The sequence below is a fragment of the Acipenser ruthenus genome, chromosome 44, assembly GCF_902713425.1.
Source record: "Acipenser ruthenus chromosome 44, fAciRut3.2 maternal haplotype, whole genome shotgun sequence".
Lineage (NCBI taxonomy): Eukaryota > Metazoa > Chordata > Actinopteri > Acipenseriformes > Acipenseridae > Acipenser > Acipenser ruthenus.
In genome coordinates, this window is record NC_081232.1 from 2,205,001 (window position 1) to 2,227,002 (window position 22,002).

A 22,002-nucleotide genomic window follows, 5' to 3' on the forward strand; every position below is an offset into this window, starting at 1 on the left:
TGCCATTCTAGTCGCTCTTCTTTGCACTCTTTCTAGAGCAGCAATATCCTTTTTGTAGCGAGGTGACCAGAACTGAACACAATATTCTAGATGTCTTACTAATGCATTGTAAAGAGTAAGATTATCTACAGAAGTTAAGGAGGCATTAGTGTGAATGAGGCGGTGGGTCAGTATTCATTGACATAGAGAAGGCTTATGATATGCTTTGGAAAGAAGGTTTAATATATAAAATAACAACATTGGGAATAAAGGGGAGGACTCTTTGATGGATCAGAGATTTTCTGAAGAAAAGAGGACTTCAAGTGAAAATTAAGGGGAAGTCTCTGAAAGGTTTGAGATTCAATATGGAACTCCTCAATGACGTGTTATCAGCCCATTGCTATTTAATATAACGATGAATGATTAGATATTAATGATATTTTAATAGAGCTAATGTAGCTGTGGGTTTGTTTGCTGATGCTGGGGTTATTTATAAAAGACACACATTAAAATAGTTAGGAGGGAATTGCAGGTGGCAATATCTATTCTGGAAAAGAGGTCTAATCAATGGGGGCTTAAAATATCAATAACAAAGTGTGAGGTCTTCTTGTTTTCACATAGGAGGAGAGAGCAGGGGAGTTTAAGTATTTTATACCTAAAGAAGTGGAAGAATTCAGATACCTGGGAGTGTGGTTTCATAAAAAGTTGAGTTGGAAAAAACAGATAAATACCATAATAGAAAAATGCAAAGGAAGGCTAATATTCTAAGAAATATTTCAGGGACGAGTTGGGGAGCGAATAAATCTAGTATGATGACGATATGCAGAGGATTAATAAGGAGTGTAGTAGATTATGGAAGTCAGATACTAGTGGGAACATGAAAAAGCAAGATGAGAAAATCGGATAATATTCATGCTAAGGGTGTGTGTAAGAGCTATGAAATCCGCTGCAGTTAATGCTCTGCAGGTTTTGGTACATGAGATGCCACTGCAATGAAGGAGGAAATTATTAAGCATTAAATATGGGATTAAAGTTGATTTTCTACATTTAGCATTTCTTCCTAGGAAAAGCATGGAAGGTAGATCACTATAAAAAGGAGATTTGGGGGACAAATGGGGGAACATTGGGTTTTTGGATGCAGAAATGGATAATGGAGATAGGAACTGAGAACCTGAATTTAGTAAAAAATGGTAATTTGAATGTGTTACCAGAATGGTTGGTGGACAAACCAATATGCTGTACAGACTTGAGTGAGCAAGTGAAAAAAGGAGGGGAATTGAAAACAAAGAGTCAAGCTTTTGTACAGGATAAGAGTAAAGAGGTGTATATTTACAGATGGATCCAAGGATCTAAAAACAGGAAGAGTGGTACAGCATACCAGAACTGGATATCTGTAAAACAGATAGGCTGTCTGACCATTTATCAGTTTATGTAGCAGAAATGGTAGCTATTTTATTTACTATAATTAAAATAGTGGAATTAAATCCGAAGGAAGCAGTCATATTTACAGACTCAATAAGTGTGCTTAGTGGTATAAAAGGAGATTGTTAATAGGAAAGAGATCCTTTTTGAGATAATTCAGATACAAGGATTGAACAATAAAGGGGATTGAAGTTAGGTTAATATGGATTCCTGGGCATTCTGGAATGGTAGATCTGGCAGCAAACAATGGGTTAAAAAGGGAGGAGACTGATGTGGCGATTCCTCTGGGATCTCAGGAAATGGGAGTTTAGTAAACTATGGGCTAATAGTGTATCATGAAGGGTTTGTTATAATATTCACAAAGAGGTTAATAATAGCTGGGTAAGTTGAGCAGGAAAGAAGAAAGATCTTTGGATGGGATAAGGATCGGACATCTACTCTGGTCATTTATGTAGATTCGAGAAACACATCAATGATTGATGTGAGAAGTGTAAAAATTCAGACACGGCTGTGCATTATGTAATAAAGTGTGATAGATTTGAAGAACAACTAAAGAGCTTGAAGAGGAAGTTGGTTAACACGGGGGGTATATGACCTAAGCGTTAGCAGCTTGTTGGGAAAAGGAAAAGAGGAAGGGAAGCCAGAAACAGAAAAGATAATAACTGAATATTTTAATAGGAAAAGGAATGTTATAGATGACAAACTAAGACTAATGAGAACAGACAGAGGGCGCTAATCATCTAAAGCTGTAGATGGAATGCGCTCCAAAAAAACCCCCAAAAAAACCACACGTGCCACATGTTCGCCCTCAGTGCACCAATTTATTATTACGCAAACAAAAAAATAAAAAAACACAATCTGCAGTTTTTAATTATGAGCGTGTATGTATACTCATCTACAAAATAAATAAATCCATACAAAATGCTGTAAAATCAGATAATATTGTATGTACAAATGTAATATACATATGTGTGTTTGAAATGAGGTATAACTACAGTGTGCAAAAAGGTTTTGTGCATTAAATGTGTTATTTTTGCAACAATTTAAGATTTAATTAAAGTAAAAAAAATGATGAATTTCTTGGAGCCAAAAAAAAAAGGGTTCCGGCGGCTCGGTGCGCGTGTTAAGGACGTCACTTCCTCGTCCTAGCTTACACCTCCAAGATGGCGGCGTTCGTAGTTGCCCGTGCGTGTGCAAGCGACGGTGAGCGAAATCGACTTTACAAATAAAAATAACAAAAGCAGTAAAAAATAATAACACAATCAGTAGACAAGGAAAAACGAAGTACTTGTGTGGTGAGGTAGAAACGGCGGAACTGGAATGAATATGCTTCGCCGCACTATACTGTACAGTATTGCTAGCTATAGAGGTCACACGATATTTCTGTGTGCTTTAAATCTGTTTTATAATAATTATATTACATCGCTGTCTATAAGCACCGCGCTTCTGCTTCAGTATTGCGAGGAAGTGTCCATGCAGACTATTATACAATTAGCGCCGCGGTGTCTCACTGCCGTCCTCATCTTCCGGTTGTTTATAATGAATGATCGTTGCTGTTCTGCTCTCTGACTCGGATAAAATAATTTTAGGGTCTAATTTATACGTTTGGCTTTCCCTAGCTGAAAATATAAGTACATTCGATAAACGTAATACAGGGCTCCACCGATCATTGCTGTTTTTATATATGTAATCGAAAAGAAAAAGTTAGTGCAGGTACACAAATGTGAATGATTGATAAAATAAAAAAAAATCTATTATCAATATGTTTTGCACTATACGTCCTTGTTCAAATTGTGTGTGTATATAAAACACATACACTGTACATCCAAGAGTACTGAATATTCCAACAGTCAAATATATTAACAGGAAATTGTACAGTAGGACTTCACTAATTTGCTGCTTTCAATATTTCAATGTTTTTTTTTTTTTATGTGGGTTAGATTTTTATATATGTATATATATATATATAGAGAGAGAGAGAGGTAGCTGTGTGCGTTAAGTTTCAAGTATTTCTACATTAAAATGTTAGATATTCCAAAAGAACAATAGTCAACAATGTGATTTTTTTCTCTTCACATCCTTTTCATCTTCCCCTCTCTTTCTCCCCTTACCTTCTCCCTTCTCACCCCTCTTTCTCATCTCCCTCTCCAGCTCTCCGCAGCTCTGTTGCAGGTCTGCTCAGAAGCTCCTTCAGACCGGTGAGTACCAGCCTTGAGGGCAAGGGGGCGCTGCAGGCCATGTGAGCCAAACCTTGGCTCAATTAATGCAGAATTGTTTTCTGAAATTAGAATTACACAGTTACAGTGATGCTGCAGTAATATCAATTACACAGTTACAGTGATGCTGCAGTAATATCAATTACACAGTTACAGTGATGCTGCAGTAATATCAATTACACAGTTACAGTGATGCTGCAGTAATATCAATTACACAGTTACAGTGATGCTGCAGTAATATCAATTACAGTTACAGTGATGCTGCAGTAATATCAATTACAGTTACAGTGATGCTGCAGTAATATCAATTACAGTTACAGTGATGCTGCAGTAATATCAATTACACAGTTACAGTGATGCTGCAGTAATATCAAATACACAGTTACAGTGATGCTGCAGTAATATCAATTACACAGTTACAGTGATGCTGCAGTAATATCAAATACACAGTTACAATGATGCTGCATTAATATGTTTACTCTGTTCAAAATAACCAAGCAGTAATCGCAGGTATAAATACAGAAACATACTGTAGACATTTTATTTTTTTTATAACAAAGGGGCAGGTCACTCAAATGAGTTAAGAAACAGTCAAAGGAAAGCAGCGATCATCACAAACGCTAGCAGCTGTTTTTCACTGGAATGGTGAATCAGCCCGATCGACTCCAGCGACCCTCACCTGACTGTCAGCACCTGATTTCTGCGGAGAGCTCCATCCCAATAATTGATTCGTGCAGCACTGGTTTACTGTTCATTGATTTTAGCACATAAAGAACAAAAATGACGCAGCAGGTCAGGAATGAGCTGAGTTTGAAGGCAGGTTAGATTGAAGGAGCTGTTTGTTTGTCCTGCAGGCCGTGTTGCCCTCCGGTTTGTGTGCGGCTCCTGTGCTCGTGCGACGCTATGCTGTCGAAGCAAAGAAGACGTTCGCACGAGACAAACCCCATGTGAACATCGGAACCATCGGACACGTGGACCACGGCAAAACCACACTTACCGCGGCTATTACTAAGGGTGAGAGACACGCTGCAATACTGTACAATACAGAGACACGCTGCAATACTGTACAATAGAGACACGCTGCAATACTGTACAATACAGAGACACGCTGCAATACTGTACAATACAGAGACACGCTGCAATACTGTACAATACAGAGACACTGCAATACTGTACAATAGACACGCTGCAATACTGTACAATAGACACACTGCAATACTGTACAATACAGACACACTCTGCAATACTGTACGATAGACACACTGCAATACTGTACAATACAGACACACTGCAATACTGTACGATAGACACACTGCAATACTGTACGATAGACACACTGCAATACTGTACGATAGACACACTGCAATACTGTACGATACACTGCAATACTGTACAATAGACACACTGCAATACTGTACAATACAGAGACACGTTGCAATACTGTACAATACAGAGACACGCTGCAATACTGTACAATACAGAGACACACTGCAATACTGTACAATACAGAGACACGCTGCAATACTGTACACTGCAATACTGTACAATACAGACACACTGCAATACTGTACAATACAGAGACACACTGCAATACTGTACAATACAGAGACACACTGCAATACTGTACAATACAGACACACTGCAATACTGTACAATACAGAGACACACTGCAATACTGTACAATACAGAGACACACTGCAATACTGTACAATACAGACACACTGCAATACCGTACAATACAGAGACACTGCAATACCGTACAATACAGAGACACACTGCAATACTGTACAATACAGAGACACACTGCAATACTGTACAATAGACACTCTGCAATACTGTACAATACAGACACACTGCAATACCGTACAATACAGAGACACACTGCAATACTGTACAATACAGAGACAAACTGCAATACTGTACAATACAGACACACTGCAATACTGTACAATACAGAGACACACTGCAATACTGTACAATACAGAGACACGCTGCAATACTACACACTGCAATACCGTACAATACAGACACACTGCAATACTGTACGATACAGAGACACACTGCAATACTGTACAATACAGAGACACACTGCAATACTGTACAATACAGAGACACACTGCAATACTGTACAATACAGAGACACACTGCAATACTGTACAATAGACACGCTGCAATACTGTACAATAGACACACTGCAATACTGTACAATACAGAGACACACTGCAATACTGTACAATACAGAGACACACTGCAATACTGTACACTGCAATACTGTACAATACAGACACTCTGCAATACCGTACAATACAGACACACTGCAATACTGTACAATACAGAGACACGCTGCAATACTGTACACTGCAATACTGTACAATACAGACACACTGCAATACTGTACGATACAGAGACACACTGCAATACTGTACGATACAGAGACACACTGCAATACTGTACGATACAGAGACACACTGCAATACTGTACAATACAGAGACACACTGCAATACTGTACAATACAGAGACACACTGCAATACTGTACAATACAGAGACACACTGCAATACTGTACAATACAGAGACACGCTGCAATACTGTACACTGCAATACTGTACAATACAGAGACACGCTGCAGTACTGTACAATACAGACACACGCTGCAATACTGTACAATACAGAGACACGCTGCAATACTGTACAATACAGACACACGCTGCAATACTGTACAATACAGAGACACGCTGCAATACTGTACAATACAGAGACACACTGCAATACCGTACAACTGTGTTGATTTCGTCTGTGTTCTCTCAGTGCTGGCCGAGGCGGGCGGCGCTCGCTATAAGAAGTATGAGGACATTGACAACGCACCGGAGGAGAAAGCGCGAGGAATCACCATCAACGCCTCGCACGTGGAATACAGCACGGCCAACCGACACTACGCACACACAGACTGCCCCGGTCACGCGGACTACGTGAAGGTGAGAGCCTGTGGCAGCCATCTTGGCTCAAACTCTCCCATAGACTAGAGCAGGGCTCCGGCTCAGAGTCCGCCACATGGAGTCAGTTTCCACTTTGTCATGTTTTTTTTTTTGTGTGTGTGTCTGCTCCCCTCAGAACATGATCACGGGCACCGCCCAATTGGATGGCTGTATCCTGGTTGTCGCGGCGACGGACGGGCAGATGCCGCAGACGAGGGAGCACCTCCTATTGGCCCGTCAGATCGGCGTGGAACACGTGGTTGTGTTCGTGAACAAGGCCGACGCCGTGGACGATAAAGAGATGCTGGAGCTGGTGGAGCTGGAGATCAGAGAGCTGCTGAGCGAGTTCGGATACGAGGGCGAGAAAACACCCGTGATAGTGGGGTCAGCATTGTGTGCACTGGAGGTGAGGGGAGAGGGGGAAAAAACACCTGTGATAGTGGGGTCAGCATTGTGTGCACTGGAGAGAGGTGAGGAGTCTAATGAATATTCTTATGTCAGAATCGCAGTCCTGAGATCGGGGTCGATTCGATCATGAAGCTGCTGGAAGTTGTTGACAACTACGTCCCTCTGCCGAAGAGGGAGCTGGACAAGCCCTTCCTGCTGCCCATCGAGGCTGTGTACTCCATCCCCGGTGAGACCAGTGTGTGTGATTGCTGTCCTTGTGTGTGATTGCACAGCAGTGTGTCTCTGCAGGTCGGTGTGATTGTGTGTTTGTAACCCTGTGCTGCCCCCTGCAGGTCGCGGCACGGTGGTGACGGGGACCCTCGAGAGGGGGGTGATTAAGAAGGGCGACGACTGCGAGTTCGTGGGGCACAACCGCGCCTTCAAATCCGTCGTGACGGGTGAGACGATCGCAGCGCTGCTGGGCTCCGCACAGCTACCCACACAGCTACTCACAGCTATCAACACAGCTACCCACACAGCTACTCACAGCTATCAACACAGCTATCCACACAGCTACCCGCTACAGCTATCCACACAGCTACCCGCTACAGCTATCCACACAGCTACCTGCTACAGCTATCCACACAGCTACCTGCTACAGCTATCCACACAGCTACCTGCTACAGCTATCCACACAGCTACCCGCTACAGCTATCCACACAGCTACCTGCTACAGCTATCCACACAGCTACCTGCTACAGCTACCCACACAGCTACTCACAGCTATCAACACAGCTATCCACACAGCTACCCGCTACAGCTATCCACACAGCTACCTGCTACAGCTATCCATACAGCTACCCGCTACAGCTATCCACACAGCTACTCACAGCTTTCCCCACAGCTATCCACACAGCCACTCACAGGGCTCGCCACACAGCTATCCACACAGCTACTCAAAGGGCTATCCACACAGCTGCTCACAGCTATCCACACAGCTGCTCACAGCTATCCACACAGCTGCTCACAACTATCCACAGGGCTATCCACACAGCTGCTCACAGCTATCCACACAGCTACACACAGCTACCCACACAAAGTTTGTTCATAAGCCTGAATTAAACAGCGGAGGAATTTGTCACACTAGCTGTGCTGTTTAACTGTTCTTACTTAACCATGTAAACGACCTTGCCAGGTATCGAGATGTTCCACCAGCACCTTGACAGGGCTGAGGCTGGTGACAATCTTGGAGCGCTGGTGAGGGGCCTGAAGAGAGAGGACATGAGGAGGGGCATGGTGATGTCAAAACCAGGGTCCATCAAACCCCACCAGAAAGTACAAGCCCAGGTAAACAAGCTGAGGAACTACACTACCCACAGTGCTTCACACCGACACACACACACGTAGGGCCCTATGAAATCCGCTGGAGAACACGGACGAAATCGCGGAGTTCAGAGAAAAAACCGAATTAGGCACGAGGACATTACCACAACATCAGGTTAAACAAACAAAATATATATGTATATATTTTAAAAATTACATTGAAATAGCACGGCTTCATGGGAACGCGTGAAAAAACTATTTTTGCACCTCTCAGCCACCGTACACGACCGTGATTTTAACTGTAAGAAAGCGCTGCCTCTCGTGCCGCTTCACTTGCTAGCGGTCGTTATCGCTCGGGGGGGAACGACTTCCTTTAAGTTATTCTGAGCAGATAGTACTGTAATGACTACTGCAGAATGTAGGTCTAGTTGCTGCATTTTCTCTCAGGGAGATATTACTAAGTGCCTTTTTATTGAATTAGAATAAATCAAAATATTTAGGATTTTATTTACATTATCATTAATAATTAATGAAAACATTAAATCTGTTTGAAATGTTATAGTTCAGCTTGTGTTGAAAAGAAAAACGACTAAAAAAGCCAACATTTAGTTTTTTGTTTTTTTTTTAATTTACAATGTTCCTACGTAACCCTCGCTATACATCACATGGGATCACTGTCCCCTAAACTAACCTACTGATGAGCCGGTATTCATACAATGACTCCTGCTGCTTCATACGGCCTTGGCTGGGCATTGCCTTCACAAGCACCGCTTGCAGTCTCAGGGTTGCGTAGCTGTCGTTCCTGCAGACCGGACCCTCTCCTCCCGAGTATACACCGCTCCCCTCTGGCATGGCGTTGCAGTCGCCCCGAGCCATCTCCCGCAGATGCTTTTGAACTGACAGACACTCGATCAAGACCCGCCCAGGTCTTGAGGTCCAGCACAGCCAATCACTTGCTGCCCTTCCCCTCAACCAAGCCTAGCAGGCAGCGTCTCAATCGAGCGCCCGTCTTTAAACAATAATGTAATTAAACAAATCAACTCCAAAACAACACACAATAAACCCAATTTCCCCATACAAATTATACCAACACTAAATACACACGTGCAGGACAATCGCCCTGCTACAGTAGTATAATAGAATAGGTTCGTCACAGAAAAAAACCCAAACGGAATGGCCATTCACACACAAAAAAATACTTATAATTCAGCAGCAGATTTAAAAAAAGCTAGTGGGTAGATCTCACCCTGCTTGCTGTAGGTAGGCTGGCAGGTCAAAAAATCATAAGGAATACAAAGTATCACAAGAAAAAAACAAACTGAGCGACGGCTGGCAGAGAAAGAGCAAAATAAAGTTTTTATCGCGAAGGTCACCATAAAATCTGTAATGGCTCAAATTGCTGTGAATGGGCATCTTATTTCCATCCTTGAATTGTTGATTTTTTTCCCGATATGGCTGACGGATGACAAGGGTGTTCGGACTGCATTTTTCAGTTTTGTCTTTCTGAACGGTGTTACAGTCTACCGCAAAACGCTGCACCGTGCTGTTTACTAGCTATAGTTTGATTTTATACTATACAATTTTACAGATGTTTTAAAACGCACTAATTGCTTTTACTAAAGACTCGCATATTTGGAACCACCTAGCAACAGTCGCCCTATAGAAGCGCATTGCGGGCCTGCACTGCGGGATTGTGGGGGATGTGGTTTCTAGTAAATGGTTAATCTCTCTCTCGCTTTCCCTCTCAGGTGTATGTTCTCAGTAAGGAGGAGGGCGGGAGGCACAAGCCCTTCGTCTCGAACTTCATGCCCGTCATGTTCTCTCTCACCTGGGACATGGCCTGCCGAGTGGAGCTGCCCCAGAGCAAGGTGAGGGACGGGGGGGGGGGTCTGCACTAACATCATTAATACAGATCCTGCTGACTGCGCCAGATTACAACTGCAACTCTCATACAACTGGGAGAGTCTGTGTGTCAGTGTGTGTGTGTGTGTGTCAGGGTGTGTGTCTGCGTTGTGTTTGTAGTTTATTTGTGTGTGTGTCTCGTTGTCTGTAGTTTTAGTGTGTGTGTCTGCGTTGTTTGTAGTTTATTAGTGTGTGTGTCTGCGTTGTATTTGTAGTTTATTAGTGTGTGTGTGTCTTGTGTTTGTAGTTTATTAGTGTGTGTGTCTGCGTTGTATTTGTAGTTTATTAGTGTGTGTGTGTCTGCGTTTGTAGTTTATTAGTGTGTGTGTGTCTTGTGTTTGTAGTTTATTAGTGTGTGTGTCTGCGTTGTTTGTAGTTTATTAGTGTGTGTGTCTGCGTTGTATTTGTAGTTTATTAGTGTGTGTGTGTGTCTGCGTTTGTAGTTTATTAGTGTGTGTGTGTCTTGTGTTTGTAGTTTATTAGTGTGTGTGTCTGCGTTGTATTTGTAGTTTATTAGTGTGTGTGTGTCTGCGTTTGTAGTTTATTAGTGTGTGTGTGTCTTGTGTTTGTAGTTTATTAGTGTGTGTGTCTGCGTTGTTTGTAGTTTATTAGTGTGTGTGTCAGTGTTGTGTTTGTAGTTTATTTGTGTGTGTGTCTGCGTTTGTAGTTTATTTGTGTGTGTGTGTCTGTTGTGTTTGTAGTTTATTAGTGTGTGTGTTTGTAGTTTATTTGTGTGTGTGTCTGTTGTGTTTGTAGTTTATTAGTGTGTGTGTCTGCGTTGTTTGTAGTTTATTTGTGTGTGTGTCTGTTGTGTTTGTAGTTTATTAGTGTGTGTGTCTGTGCGTACTATATGACTGCCTCTCTCATTAGTGGTATTGCCAAAGCAGTTACAGTATGGAGTAGTGGTTAGGGCTCTGGACTCTTGACCGGAGGGTCGTGGGTTCAATCCCAGGTGGGGGACACTGCTGCTGTACCCTTGAGCAAGGTACTTTACCTAGATTGCTCCAGTAAAAACCCAACTGTATAAATGGGTAATTGTATGTAAAAATAATGTGATATCTTGTAACAATTGGAAGTTGCCCTGGATAAGGGCGTCTGCTAAGAAATAAATAATAATAATAATAATACAAGTACAGTATATAAATGTTATGAACATCAGTATAAAAAGTAAATCATGATAAGGAATAATTCAATAGAGGTAGGAATGTATCCCCCCCTCTATTGTGATTGGGGTGTCTATTGGGCTTTGACTATTTTTAATGCTAGTTTTAAGTATTGTAGTTTGTTCTGAATTTTAGATGCTTTTTTTTTTCAAAATAATTTTTCCAAATACTGCCGTTTTGGATCGCTAAGTTATTTTTCTGGGGTGTTTAGATTTTTTTTAATAATTCCCAAAAAGAGTTCAGATCAGTTATTCTTCAGTTTGGTTAAGTTGTTTGGACACACGATCCGCTGCTCTTTCTCAGGAGGTATGTGTAGCGTTTGAGTGCTTGGTAGTAGCTGAGGTGGAACTCCCTATGATTGGGTTCCTGTGTTTTCTGGTTTGTTGTGTCTGATGTTTTTGTGGGAGGGCTCAGATCTCCGAGGGGCTGCTGCTGTTTATCATGTTACACTACAGTCAGAGCTGCAGCATGCTGCTCCACTACACAGTCAGAGCTGCAGCATGCTGCTCCGCTACACAGTCAGAGCTGCAGCACGCTGTTACACTACACAGTCAGAGCTGCAGCATGCTGCTCCACTACACAGTCAGAGCTGCAGCATGCTGCTCCACTACACAGTCAGAGCTGCAGCATGCTGCTCCACTACACAGTCAGAGCTGCAGCATGCTGCTACACTACAGTCAGAGCTGCAGCATGCTGCTCCACTACACAGTCAGAGCTGCAGCATGCTGCTCCGCTACACAGTCAGAGCTGCAGCATGCTGCTCCACTACACAGTCAGAGCTGCAGCACGCTGTTACACTACACAGTCAGAGCTGCAGCACGCTGTTACACTACACAGTCAGAGCTGCAGCATGCTGCTCCACTACACAGTCAGAGCTGCAGCACGCTGCTACACTACACAGTCAGAGCTGCAGCATGCTGCTACACTACAGTCAGAGCTGCAGCATGCTGCTCCACTACACAGTCAGAGCTGCAGCATGCTGCTCCGCTACACAGTCAGAGCTGCAGCATGCTGCTCCACTACACAGTCAGAGCTGCAGCACGCTGTTACACTACACAGTCAGAGCTGCAGCACGCTGTTACACTACACAGTCAGAGCTGCAGCATGCTGCTCCACTACACAGTCAGAGCTGCAGCACGCTGCTACACTACACAGTCAGAGCTGCAGCATGCTGCTCCACTACACAGTCAGAGCTGCAGCACGCTGCTACACTACACAGTCAGAGCTGCAGCACGCTGTTACACTACACAGTCAGAGCTGCAGTATGCTGCTCCGCTACACAGTCAGAGCTGCAGCATGCTGTTACACTACACAGTCAGAGCTGCAGCATGCTGCTACACTACACAGTCAGAGCTGCAGCATGCTGTTACACTACAGTCAGAGCTGCAGCACGCTGCTACACTACACAGTCAGAGCTGCAGCATGCTGTTACACTACACAGTCAGAGCTGCAGCACGCTGCTACACTACACAGTCAGAGCTGCAGCACGCTGCTACACTACACAGTCAGAGCTGCAGCACGCTGCTACACTACACAGTCAGAGCTGCAGCATGCTGTTACACTACACAGTCAGAGCTGCAGCATGCTGTTACACTACAGTCAGAGCTGCAGCACGCTGCTACACTACACAGTCAGAGCTGCAGTATGCTGCTCCGCTACACAGTCAGAGCTGCAGCATGCTGCTACACTACACAGTCAGAGCTGCAGCATGCTGCTACACTACACAGTCAGAGCTGCAGCATGCTGCTACACTACACAGTCAGAGCTGCAGCATGCTGTTACACTACAGTCAGAGCTGCAGCACGCTGCTACACTACACAGTCAGAGCTGCAGCACGCTGCTACACTACACAGTCAGAGCTGCAGCATGCTGTTACACTACACAGTCAGAGCTGCAGCATGCTGCTACACTACACAGTCAGAGCTGCAGCATGCTGTTACACTACACAGTCAGAGCTGCAGCACGCTGTTACACTACACAGTCAGAGCTGCAGTATGCTGCTCCGCTACACAGTCAGAGCTGCAGCATGCTGTTACACTACACAGTCAGAGCTGCAGCATGCTGTTTCCCATGTTACACTACACAATCAAAGGTGCTGTCACAAATTCCAGACATAAATATAAACATGCTGAGTTCAGTGCAGTCATCAGCTGCATAGATGAACCATTCAGCAGAATGAGGCAACAAACGTGCGAGTACAGACATTACTTGCTCCTAAGGCAACAACTGTGTCTGGAGCCCTGACTTGTAATTTCTTTTTAAAGAAGTGTATTTTAAAGAATAAACAGGAAACAAAAGCAAAACAGGTCATGAAGCTCATTTGACCAAAAGTGCTTGACCAGTGTTATTGCAAACACTTGCACAAGCAAATGAGACAGTTGTGTGGTTTTTATGTTTCGTGCTGAATTGACTGGATCGTATCGTGAGCCTCGTATCATATCATTAAGATACTGCTGATACATATGCGCGTTTTCAACCCGAGGCGAGCATAACCCTGTTGCATTCACATTTCATTTTTCAACCTGAGGCGAACATTTCGCCCTGGGTTGAAAATTAACCCTAGTCTCTGGCAGGGGTGAGTTTGCCCCGGGTTGAAACTGGCAATGTGAATGCGCTTGCCTGTTTGCCCCAGGGTCGCCCTGTTCCCTGCCATGTCTTCCTTTCCTTACTCTCGAATATCTCTATTTTAGTGATCTTCACCTTGTGTTGTTCACACAGCTTTATATTCAATTGTAAATCACAAATTAAGACATTTCATTTCTCCTGTGTGTTTGTTCTGTCTCTCTCTGTGTATATACAGTATATGACTCTCTCTCTCTCTCTCTCTCTCTCTCTCTCTCTCTCTCTCTCTCTCTCTCTCTCTCTCTCTCTCTCTCTCTCTCTCTCTCTCTCTCTCTCTCTCTCTCTCTCTCTCTCTCTCTCTCTCTCTCTCTCTCTCTCTCTCTCTCTCTCTCTCTGTGTGTTAGTGTTTTGCCATACCTCATTTAGGGAGCCTCGATGTGATCCCATGCACAGTATCATGATATTCAATACTATCGCGATACTTTGGATATTAAGTTCATTACATGTTAAATGGCTGCCAAATTATTTTTTTTGCAAGTGCATAAGAGGCTAATACACAGTTAATAATGCTACAGCATGGTGGAATGCTTGCTGTTTAAATTTAAATATATATATATGAAAGATGTTTCAATAAATTGGTGGCATTTCCTCCTTTTGACTGTCCCCTCAACCAGATTTCTATTGTGATCTGGCTGAAATCCCAAATAGTTCCACATCAAGCTTCTCTCCAGCGTTCGACATGACCGCTGCAGTTCCCAGAGCACGCAGGGTAGTTGGTCTCTTCCACTAAGTGGAAATTAGTCCACTTAGTTCATATTGTTTTTAAAGCACACAATTCCAGAGTTTTGTTTCAACTGTGATACTCTGATATTTTTATTTTACCCCGATATTGTCATAGGATTTTAATATCATGATATACTGCAGAACACTATACAATATGACTGTCTCTCTATCTCTGTGTATATACAGTATATGACTCTGTATGTGTATACAGTATGACTGTCTATCTGTGTATATACAGTATATGACTCTGTGTATACAGTATGACTGTCTATCTGTGTATATACAGTATATGACGGTCACTCTCTATCTCTGTGTATATACAGTATATGACTCCCCAGTAATGCTGTTGAAGCTGACACCCTGGGATCCTTCAAGAAGCTGCTTGATGAGATTCTGGGATCAATAAGCTACTAACAACCAAACAAGCAAGATGGGCTGAATGGCCTCCTCTCGTTTGTAAACTTTCTTGTGTTTCTCTCTCTCTCTCTCTAGGAGATGGTGATGCCAGGGGAGGACACCTCCCTCACTCTCACTCTCAGACAGCCCATGGTTCTGGAGAAAGGGCAGCGCTTCACACTGAGAGACGGGAACAAAACCATCGGGACTGGACTGGTCACTGACATACTGACCGCTACACAGGAGGACCAGATCAACTGGGGTTAAACAGTGACCTCTCCCTCGATTCACAAGGACTGTACAGCAGAGAGGAGGGGGGGGGGTGGGGGGCTGGACAGAGTGTGTTTAGGGTTAGGGAGCGATGCTTCGACACACTGTCTTTGACTGCATTATGAATAAATAAAGCCCAGCCAATGTCAGTTTATTCTTGATGTCTATAGCTTGCATAGGGTATTTGGTAACACCTGTGTGCGTAAAAGGAACTACAGCTCCCATCCTCACTTGCTGTTGCTGCTAGCTTGTGGGGCATGCTGGGAGTTGTAGTTTCAGATTTGTTTAAATGTTTTGATTTAGTAGCACTTCTTTGAATGGCTAGGACTGTTGGATTCCCTTCCCCCTTTAAAGAGCTACATCTCCCATCACCCCTCAGTGTTACTGTCAGTGTGGGGCATGCTGGGAGCTGTAGTTTTTACAATTCCTTTCCCCCTACTTTGGCTGGGTTTTCTCAAAACATAATTTAATTAAAATAAAATGGAAACCATCTGCTCTGTTAAATGTATAAAGCTTTATTTAAAATATTTTTTACAGCATGCGGTATTAATCCTGGTACAGTGTGAAGACAAATTAAGTGATAAAATATTGTTCTCTCTGAGCGTCTGTCTGTCTTTTGAGGGTCAGAACTGCAAATGGAACAGTTGAAATGATTTGTAAAAATAAAAATATATAAAAAAAACTCTTGTCTTTGTGTTTTGTAAAAAGTAACCAATCCATGTATAAAAATGAAGCCCCTCATTAGCTTTCACAGGTCAAGTTATTTTACAATATACACATAGTGAGGAGTGCGGTGTGTTTCAAATCTGATGCTGTAGAAACACATTTGTTCCATGGGGTAGTTCTTCCACAGAGGGGGGTAGGATTATAATGGGCACCTGATTGAGTTTCACAGGAAGGTTTGCCTTACTGACTCCCTACCTGTTCCACTGCATTTAGGAAGCTGGCAGTCGGTTTAGTTTGAACACACTGCACAGAGCTGTGTAATTTCTTTACCATGTCTTCAACGAAAAAAACAGCAGCTGCTGCATTGAAGATTGGAAATACTTCTGTTAAAGACCACTCTGTCCAGGACGGTTGTTATTTTTACTTATTTATGTTTTTGATTTGTTTGCTAATTCACTGATGGATAAAATAGAACGTCTTTAAAGAATGTGGATATTTCAGTATTTTAGGAACATTTGTTGTATAATAACTGGAGAAAATTATCCATTTTGAATGAGACAATGCTATTTTTTCTGCTCTAATAAACATCATGAATAAGCCATGTTTCACCATGAAAAGCCCTACCACTATGTTAAAGTTTAACGGATGTGAGAGACGACTGACTGATCATATTAACTAATACATAAAATCACAGTGTCAGTTCCACAGCAGGTTTAGTGATGTTACAATGGTGATGCACAAACAGCTCCATGCTGCCCCCTGCCTGTCAGCCCGGCTCACTGCAGCTCTGATTGGATAGAAGAAATCAAAGGGAAGCTTCCAATCAGGTTTGGGCTGACCCCTGGGGGATTCTGGGTAGACAGTGGTGTCAACGAACGAGACTTCTGCTGTCAGGGTAACAGGACGGGCAGTACACTGGCAAACGACAACAAAAAGGACCTTTATTTAAAACAGCAACAGAAATGCACTCAATCAAACCATACCATCCAGAACTATTAAACACTCAGTCATAAACATTTCAGAACTTAATAAATTCAATGAAAAGACTGAGAAAGACTTCTAGTGGAAACGTTTGCCATTAAATTGACACTGAAGAGACTGACTTTGGATTGTATTGAAATAGGAAACACCCACCTGCAGTAAGGTGCACCTCATGCTGGATTTTGCCCCCAGGATTTGTCCCTGGGGGTGGGTCAGGAGCCCCCTCTGAGCCCAGAGGAACCGGAAAGACAGAGAGATGGGGACGAGGCACCCCGAAACACAGGACTCTGCAGCCTGGAGAGAGAAGAGACTGCTTTAGTAAAGATTGAACATTATACAGACACACACAGACAGACTGACACAGATACAGACAGACTGACAGACATACAGACACTCAAGGCTCATTCACACGACGCGGCACGGACACTGCAGGCGGCAAGAGGATTTTAGTTGTTCACCCTGAACGCAGCGTGAATACTGACTCGAGGCGCCACACACGGCAAGACTGCAGATTTTAGCAGAGAGTGAGCAGGAAAAAATGGACCAAATTCAAAGCATATATTAATTAGGGCTGCTCCGATTAACAGATTAAATCAGACCAATTAATCAACTAAAGAGATGATCGCAGATTCATTTTTTTTTACAATTTAAAAGCATGCAGAATTTTATTTTTGTTTATAAAATAAAATCAACCAATAGAAGATCTGCATTTTCTCTCCGGCAGTCCAATCATAAGTGAGCTGAGGCAGGACATGAATAGTTAGTTGATGGTTTTAGTAGGCTTAACCAATGGGAGAGTCAAAGATCTGCCCCTTGTTATGCAGGTGTCCAATCATTGGCAAGCAGAGGCGGGACATAATTGGGAGTTTAACCAATGGGAAAGTCAAAAGCTCGACCTGTTTTTACAGTTGTCCAATTATTAGTGAGCAGAGGTGGAACAAATATGCTGGGTAAGGTGTAAGAGTAGCTGAATTTCATGCAAATATTGCTTATAGAGCGTTGTTGAAATTATATTGAGAACTTCAAAAGTAACATTTCAAATTGCTTTTTACAAATAAAAACAAAAAAATGCTGAGACACTGTAGTGAATTTTGTTACGAATCAATTTTCAAGAACTTTCTCAGAAAACAAATGGAGGTATACACCACAAATACCCGAACTGACACAGGAAGGGAAGGTATCCATGGCTTGCTGGTAGCTGTCAATTAAAAAAAAGTATACTGCTGGAACTGTATTTTGTTCGGTACAGAAAAGGCGATATGGAAAAGCACTGGCTACAGCAATCTACGATGTCTAACCAAGTCACCACAAAAACATGAGCGTTCCCAAAGTCACATGCGAGCCACTGTGACACTCAAAACAACTGGACGAACCCGGATTGATGTTCAACTGGATGAGCAGAAGTGTAGGGATACAATACATCACAATGAGCAAGCAAGAAAGAATCAACAGGGTCTTGAACGCTTGATTGATTCTGTTGTTTACCTTGGCAGCAAGAACTGGCATTCAGAGGGCACGATGAAGGCACCAATTCCTCAAACAGACATCATGTGGAATTACTTTCTCCGATTTGTGACGACGACGGCATAAGTAAGCTACTAACAACCAAACGAGCAAGATGGGCCGAATGGCCTCCTCTCGTTTGTAAACTTTCTTATGTTCTTATGTTCTAAAACACAGCTCAGCTGTCTTGGGTTTTCAGGTATGTGATGACAGTGGCCCGAAAGAATGGTTGTTCTGTGAAAATGTGTTACATTTACTAAAATAAAAATAATACCTCATAAATGACATAAATGATATATTAAATAAATGTGGAAAAAAAAAGTGTTGAATCAGATTATTCATATAACTGTGGTATCATTCCATAGAGCGAGCATTGTAAAGGGGCATTGAGCTGAAAGCTCCAGACACAGGGGTACAGGCCAAAAAAAATAAAACAATAAAAAATAAAAAGGACGAAACCCCTGACCTAAGCATTTCTTAATTGCTTTAAAGGTGTTCTTGTTTCAGGTGAGGCAGCACTGTGTCTGCGGTGGGGAGTGTTTGTTCTGGTTGTTTCAGGTGAGGCAGCACCGTGTCTGCGGTGGGGAGTGTTTGTTCTTGTTTCAGGTGAGGCAGCACTGTGTCTGCGGTGGGGAGTGTTTGTTCTTGTTTCAGGTGAGGCAGCACTGTGTCTGCGGTGGGGAGTGTTTGTTCTGGTTGTTTCAGGTGAGGCAGCACCGTGTCTGCGGTGGGGAGTGTTTGTTCTTGTTTCAGGTGAGGCAGCACTGTGTCTGCGGTGGGGAGTGTTTGTTCTGGTTGTTTCAGGTGAGGCAGCACCGTGTCTGCGGTGGGGAGTGTTTGTTCTTGTTTCAGGTGAGGCAGCACTGTGTCTGCGGTGGGGAGTGTTTGTTCTTGTTTCAGGTGAGTCAGCACCGTGTCTGCGGTGGGGAGTGTTTGTTCTTGTTTCAGGTGAGGCAGCACCGTGTCTGCGGTGGGGAGTGTTTGTTCTTGTTTCAGGTGAGGCAGCACCGTGTCTGCGGTGGGGAGTGTTTGTTCTGGTTGTTTCAGGTGAGTCAGCACCGTGTCTGCGGTGGGGAGTGTTTGTTCTGGTTGTTTCAGGTGAGGCAGCACCGTGTCTGCGGTGGGGAGTGTTTGTTCTTGTTTCAGGTGAGGCAGCACCGTGTCTGCGGTGGGGAGTGTTTGTTCTGGTTGTTTCAGGTGAGGCAGCACCGTGTCTGCGGTGGGGAGTGTTTGTTCTGGTTGTTTCAGGTGAGGCAGCACCGTGTCTGCGGTGGGGAGTGTTTGTTCGTGTTTCAGGTGAGGCAGCACCGTGTCTGCGGTGGGGAGTGTTTGTTCTTGTTTCAGGTGAGTCAGCACCGTGTCTGCGGTGGGGAGTGTTTGTTCTGGTTGTTTCAGGTGAGGCAGCACCGTGTCTGCGGTGGGGAGTGTTTGTTCTGGTTGTTTCAGGTAAGGCAGCACCGTGTCTGCGGTGGGGAGTGTTTGTTCGTGTTTCAGGTGAGGCAGCACCGTGTCTGCGGTGGGGAGTGTTTGTTCTTGTTTCAGGTGAGGCAGCACCGTGTCTGCGGTGGGGAGTGTTTGTTCTGGTTGTTTCAGGTGAGGCAGCACCGTGTCTGCGGTGGGGAGTGTTTGTTCTTGTTTCAGGTGAGGCAGCACCGTGTCTGCGGTGGGGAGTGTTTGTTCGTGTTTCAGGTGAGGCAGCACCGTGTCTGCGGTGGGGAGTGTTTGTTCTTGTTTCAGGTGAGTCAGCACCGTGTCTGCGGTGGGGAGTGTTTGTTCTGGTTGTTTCAGGTGAGGCAGCACCGTGTCTGCGGTGGGGAGTGTTTGTTCTGGTTGTTTCAGGTGAGGCAGCACCGTGTCTGCGGTGGGGAGTGTTTGTTCTGGTTGTTTCAGGTGAGGCAGCACCGTGTCTGCGGTGGGGAGTGTTTGTTCTGGTTGTTTCAGGTGAGGCAGCACCGTGTCTGCGGTGGGGAGTGTTTGTTCTGGTTGTTTCAGGTGAGGCAGCACCGTGTCTGCGGTGGGGAGTGTTTGTTCTGGTTGTTTCAGGTGAGGCAGCACCGTGTCTGCGGTGGGGAGTGTTTGTTCTTGTTTCAGGTGAGGCAGCACTGTGTCTACGGTGGGGAGTGTTTGTGTTGCAGTCTCCGCTGCTCTAGTCATGTTACTACCCGGGTTTCGATTCATTAAATCTGAGACTTGAAAGCATGTAGAAAATATGACAATACAGTTGTAAGTGCGGGTCTCACCCCGGCGTAAAAAGGACCACGTTAAAACAAGCTTTGCATGAAGCCTTTTCTTAACGGACAGACTATCAATGTTTTACAGAAAACAATAACACAGCAAGCGGCAAGTATCAACAACAACAACAACAACAACTGCGGCGACTATCCTTCTCAGGAACTAAATCGTAAAAAACAACATAACATCCTGTCAGTGATAACACAAACCCAGATAACTTCAATACTAAGCCCGTAGTCAGCTATGAGACACGGGCCTCGGTTACAATCATACTAATAAAATGGATATCACCCCTCGTTGTGTGCTACATTCATTCCCAAGTCCTGCTGATATCTATAGGCTCTGCTGTGCTCTTCAAAAATGTTTAAGAACATAAGAAAAGGTTACAAACGAGAGGAGGCCATTCAGCCCATCTTGCTTGTTTGGTTGTTAGTAGCTTATTGATCCCAGAATCTCATCAAGCAGCTTCTTGAAGGATCCCACGGTGTCAGCTTCAACAACATTACTGGGGAGTTGGTTCCAGACCCTCACAATTCTCTGTGTAAAAAAGTGCCTCCTATTTTCTGTTTTGAATGCCCCTCTATCTAATCTCCATTTGTGACCCCTGGTCCTTGTTTCTTTTTTCAGGTCAAAGAAGTCCCCTGGGTCAACACTGTCCATACCTTTTAGGATTTTGAATGCTTGAATCAGATCACCGCGTAGTCTTCTTTGTTCAAGACTGAATAGATTCAATTATTTTAGCCTGTCTGCATACGACATGCCTTTGTATGTTTAGGATCATTGTCTTGCTGCATGACCCACTTTCGGTTCAGCTTCAGCTCACGGACGGCTGGCCTGACATTCTCCTCTAGAATCTTCTGATACAATGCAGAATTCATGGTTGTGTCAATGATGGCAAGCCGTCCAGGTCCTGAGGCAGCAAAGCAGCCCCAAACCATCACACTCCCACCACCATGCTTGACGGTTGGGATGAGGTTTTTCTGTTCGAACGCAGTGTTTGGTTTTCGCCAAACATAACGTTTCTCATTAAGGCCAAAAAGTTCTACCTTTGACTCGTCTGTCCAGAGAACATTGTTCCAGAAGTCATGTGGATCATCTATGTGCTCTTTGGCGAACTTCAGACGGGCAGCAATGTTCTTTTTAGAGAGCAGTGGTTTCCTCCCGGCTATCCTTCCATGAACACCATTCTTGTTCAGTCATTTTCTGATAGTTGAGTCATGAACACTCACATTAGCCAAGTCG

At 43.8% G+C, this 22,002-nt stretch overlaps 2 protein-coding genes across 2 annotated transcripts in view; one reads left to right on the top strand and one right to left on the bottom strand.

Moving 5' to 3' along the window:
• The first annotated feature begins 2,516 nt into the window (after positions 1–2,516).
• Positions 2,517–15,903, top strand: tufm (Tu translation elongation factor, mitochondrial). The gene is made up of 10 exons (XM_059012474.1): positions 2,517–2,604; positions 3,553–3,599; positions 4,472–4,631; positions 6,426–6,592; positions 6,729–6,998; positions 7,094–7,226; positions 7,333–7,437; positions 8,175–8,326; positions 10,051–10,170; positions 15,205–15,903. Exons 1-10 carry the CDS (start codon positions 2,565–2,567, stop codon positions 15,373–15,375), a joined length of 1,365 nt encoding a protein of 454 aa, XP_058868457.1. The 5' UTR covers positions 2,517–2,564; the 3' UTR covers positions 15,376–15,903.
• Positions 15,668–22,002, bottom strand: part of LOC117399050 (tectonic-3-like) — a 32,360-nt gene continuing 26,025 nt past the window's right edge. Inside the window, exons 13-14 of the mRNA XM_059012473.1 lie at positions 17,179–17,319; positions 15,668–16,959 (exon numbers count right to left, since the gene is read on the bottom strand). Coding sequence (XP_058868456.1) covers positions 16,741–16,959; positions 17,179–17,319 — 360 coding nt within the window. The 3' untranslated portion in view covers positions 15,668–16,740. The remainder of the gene's footprint in view (positions 16,960–17,178; positions 17,320–22,002) is intronic.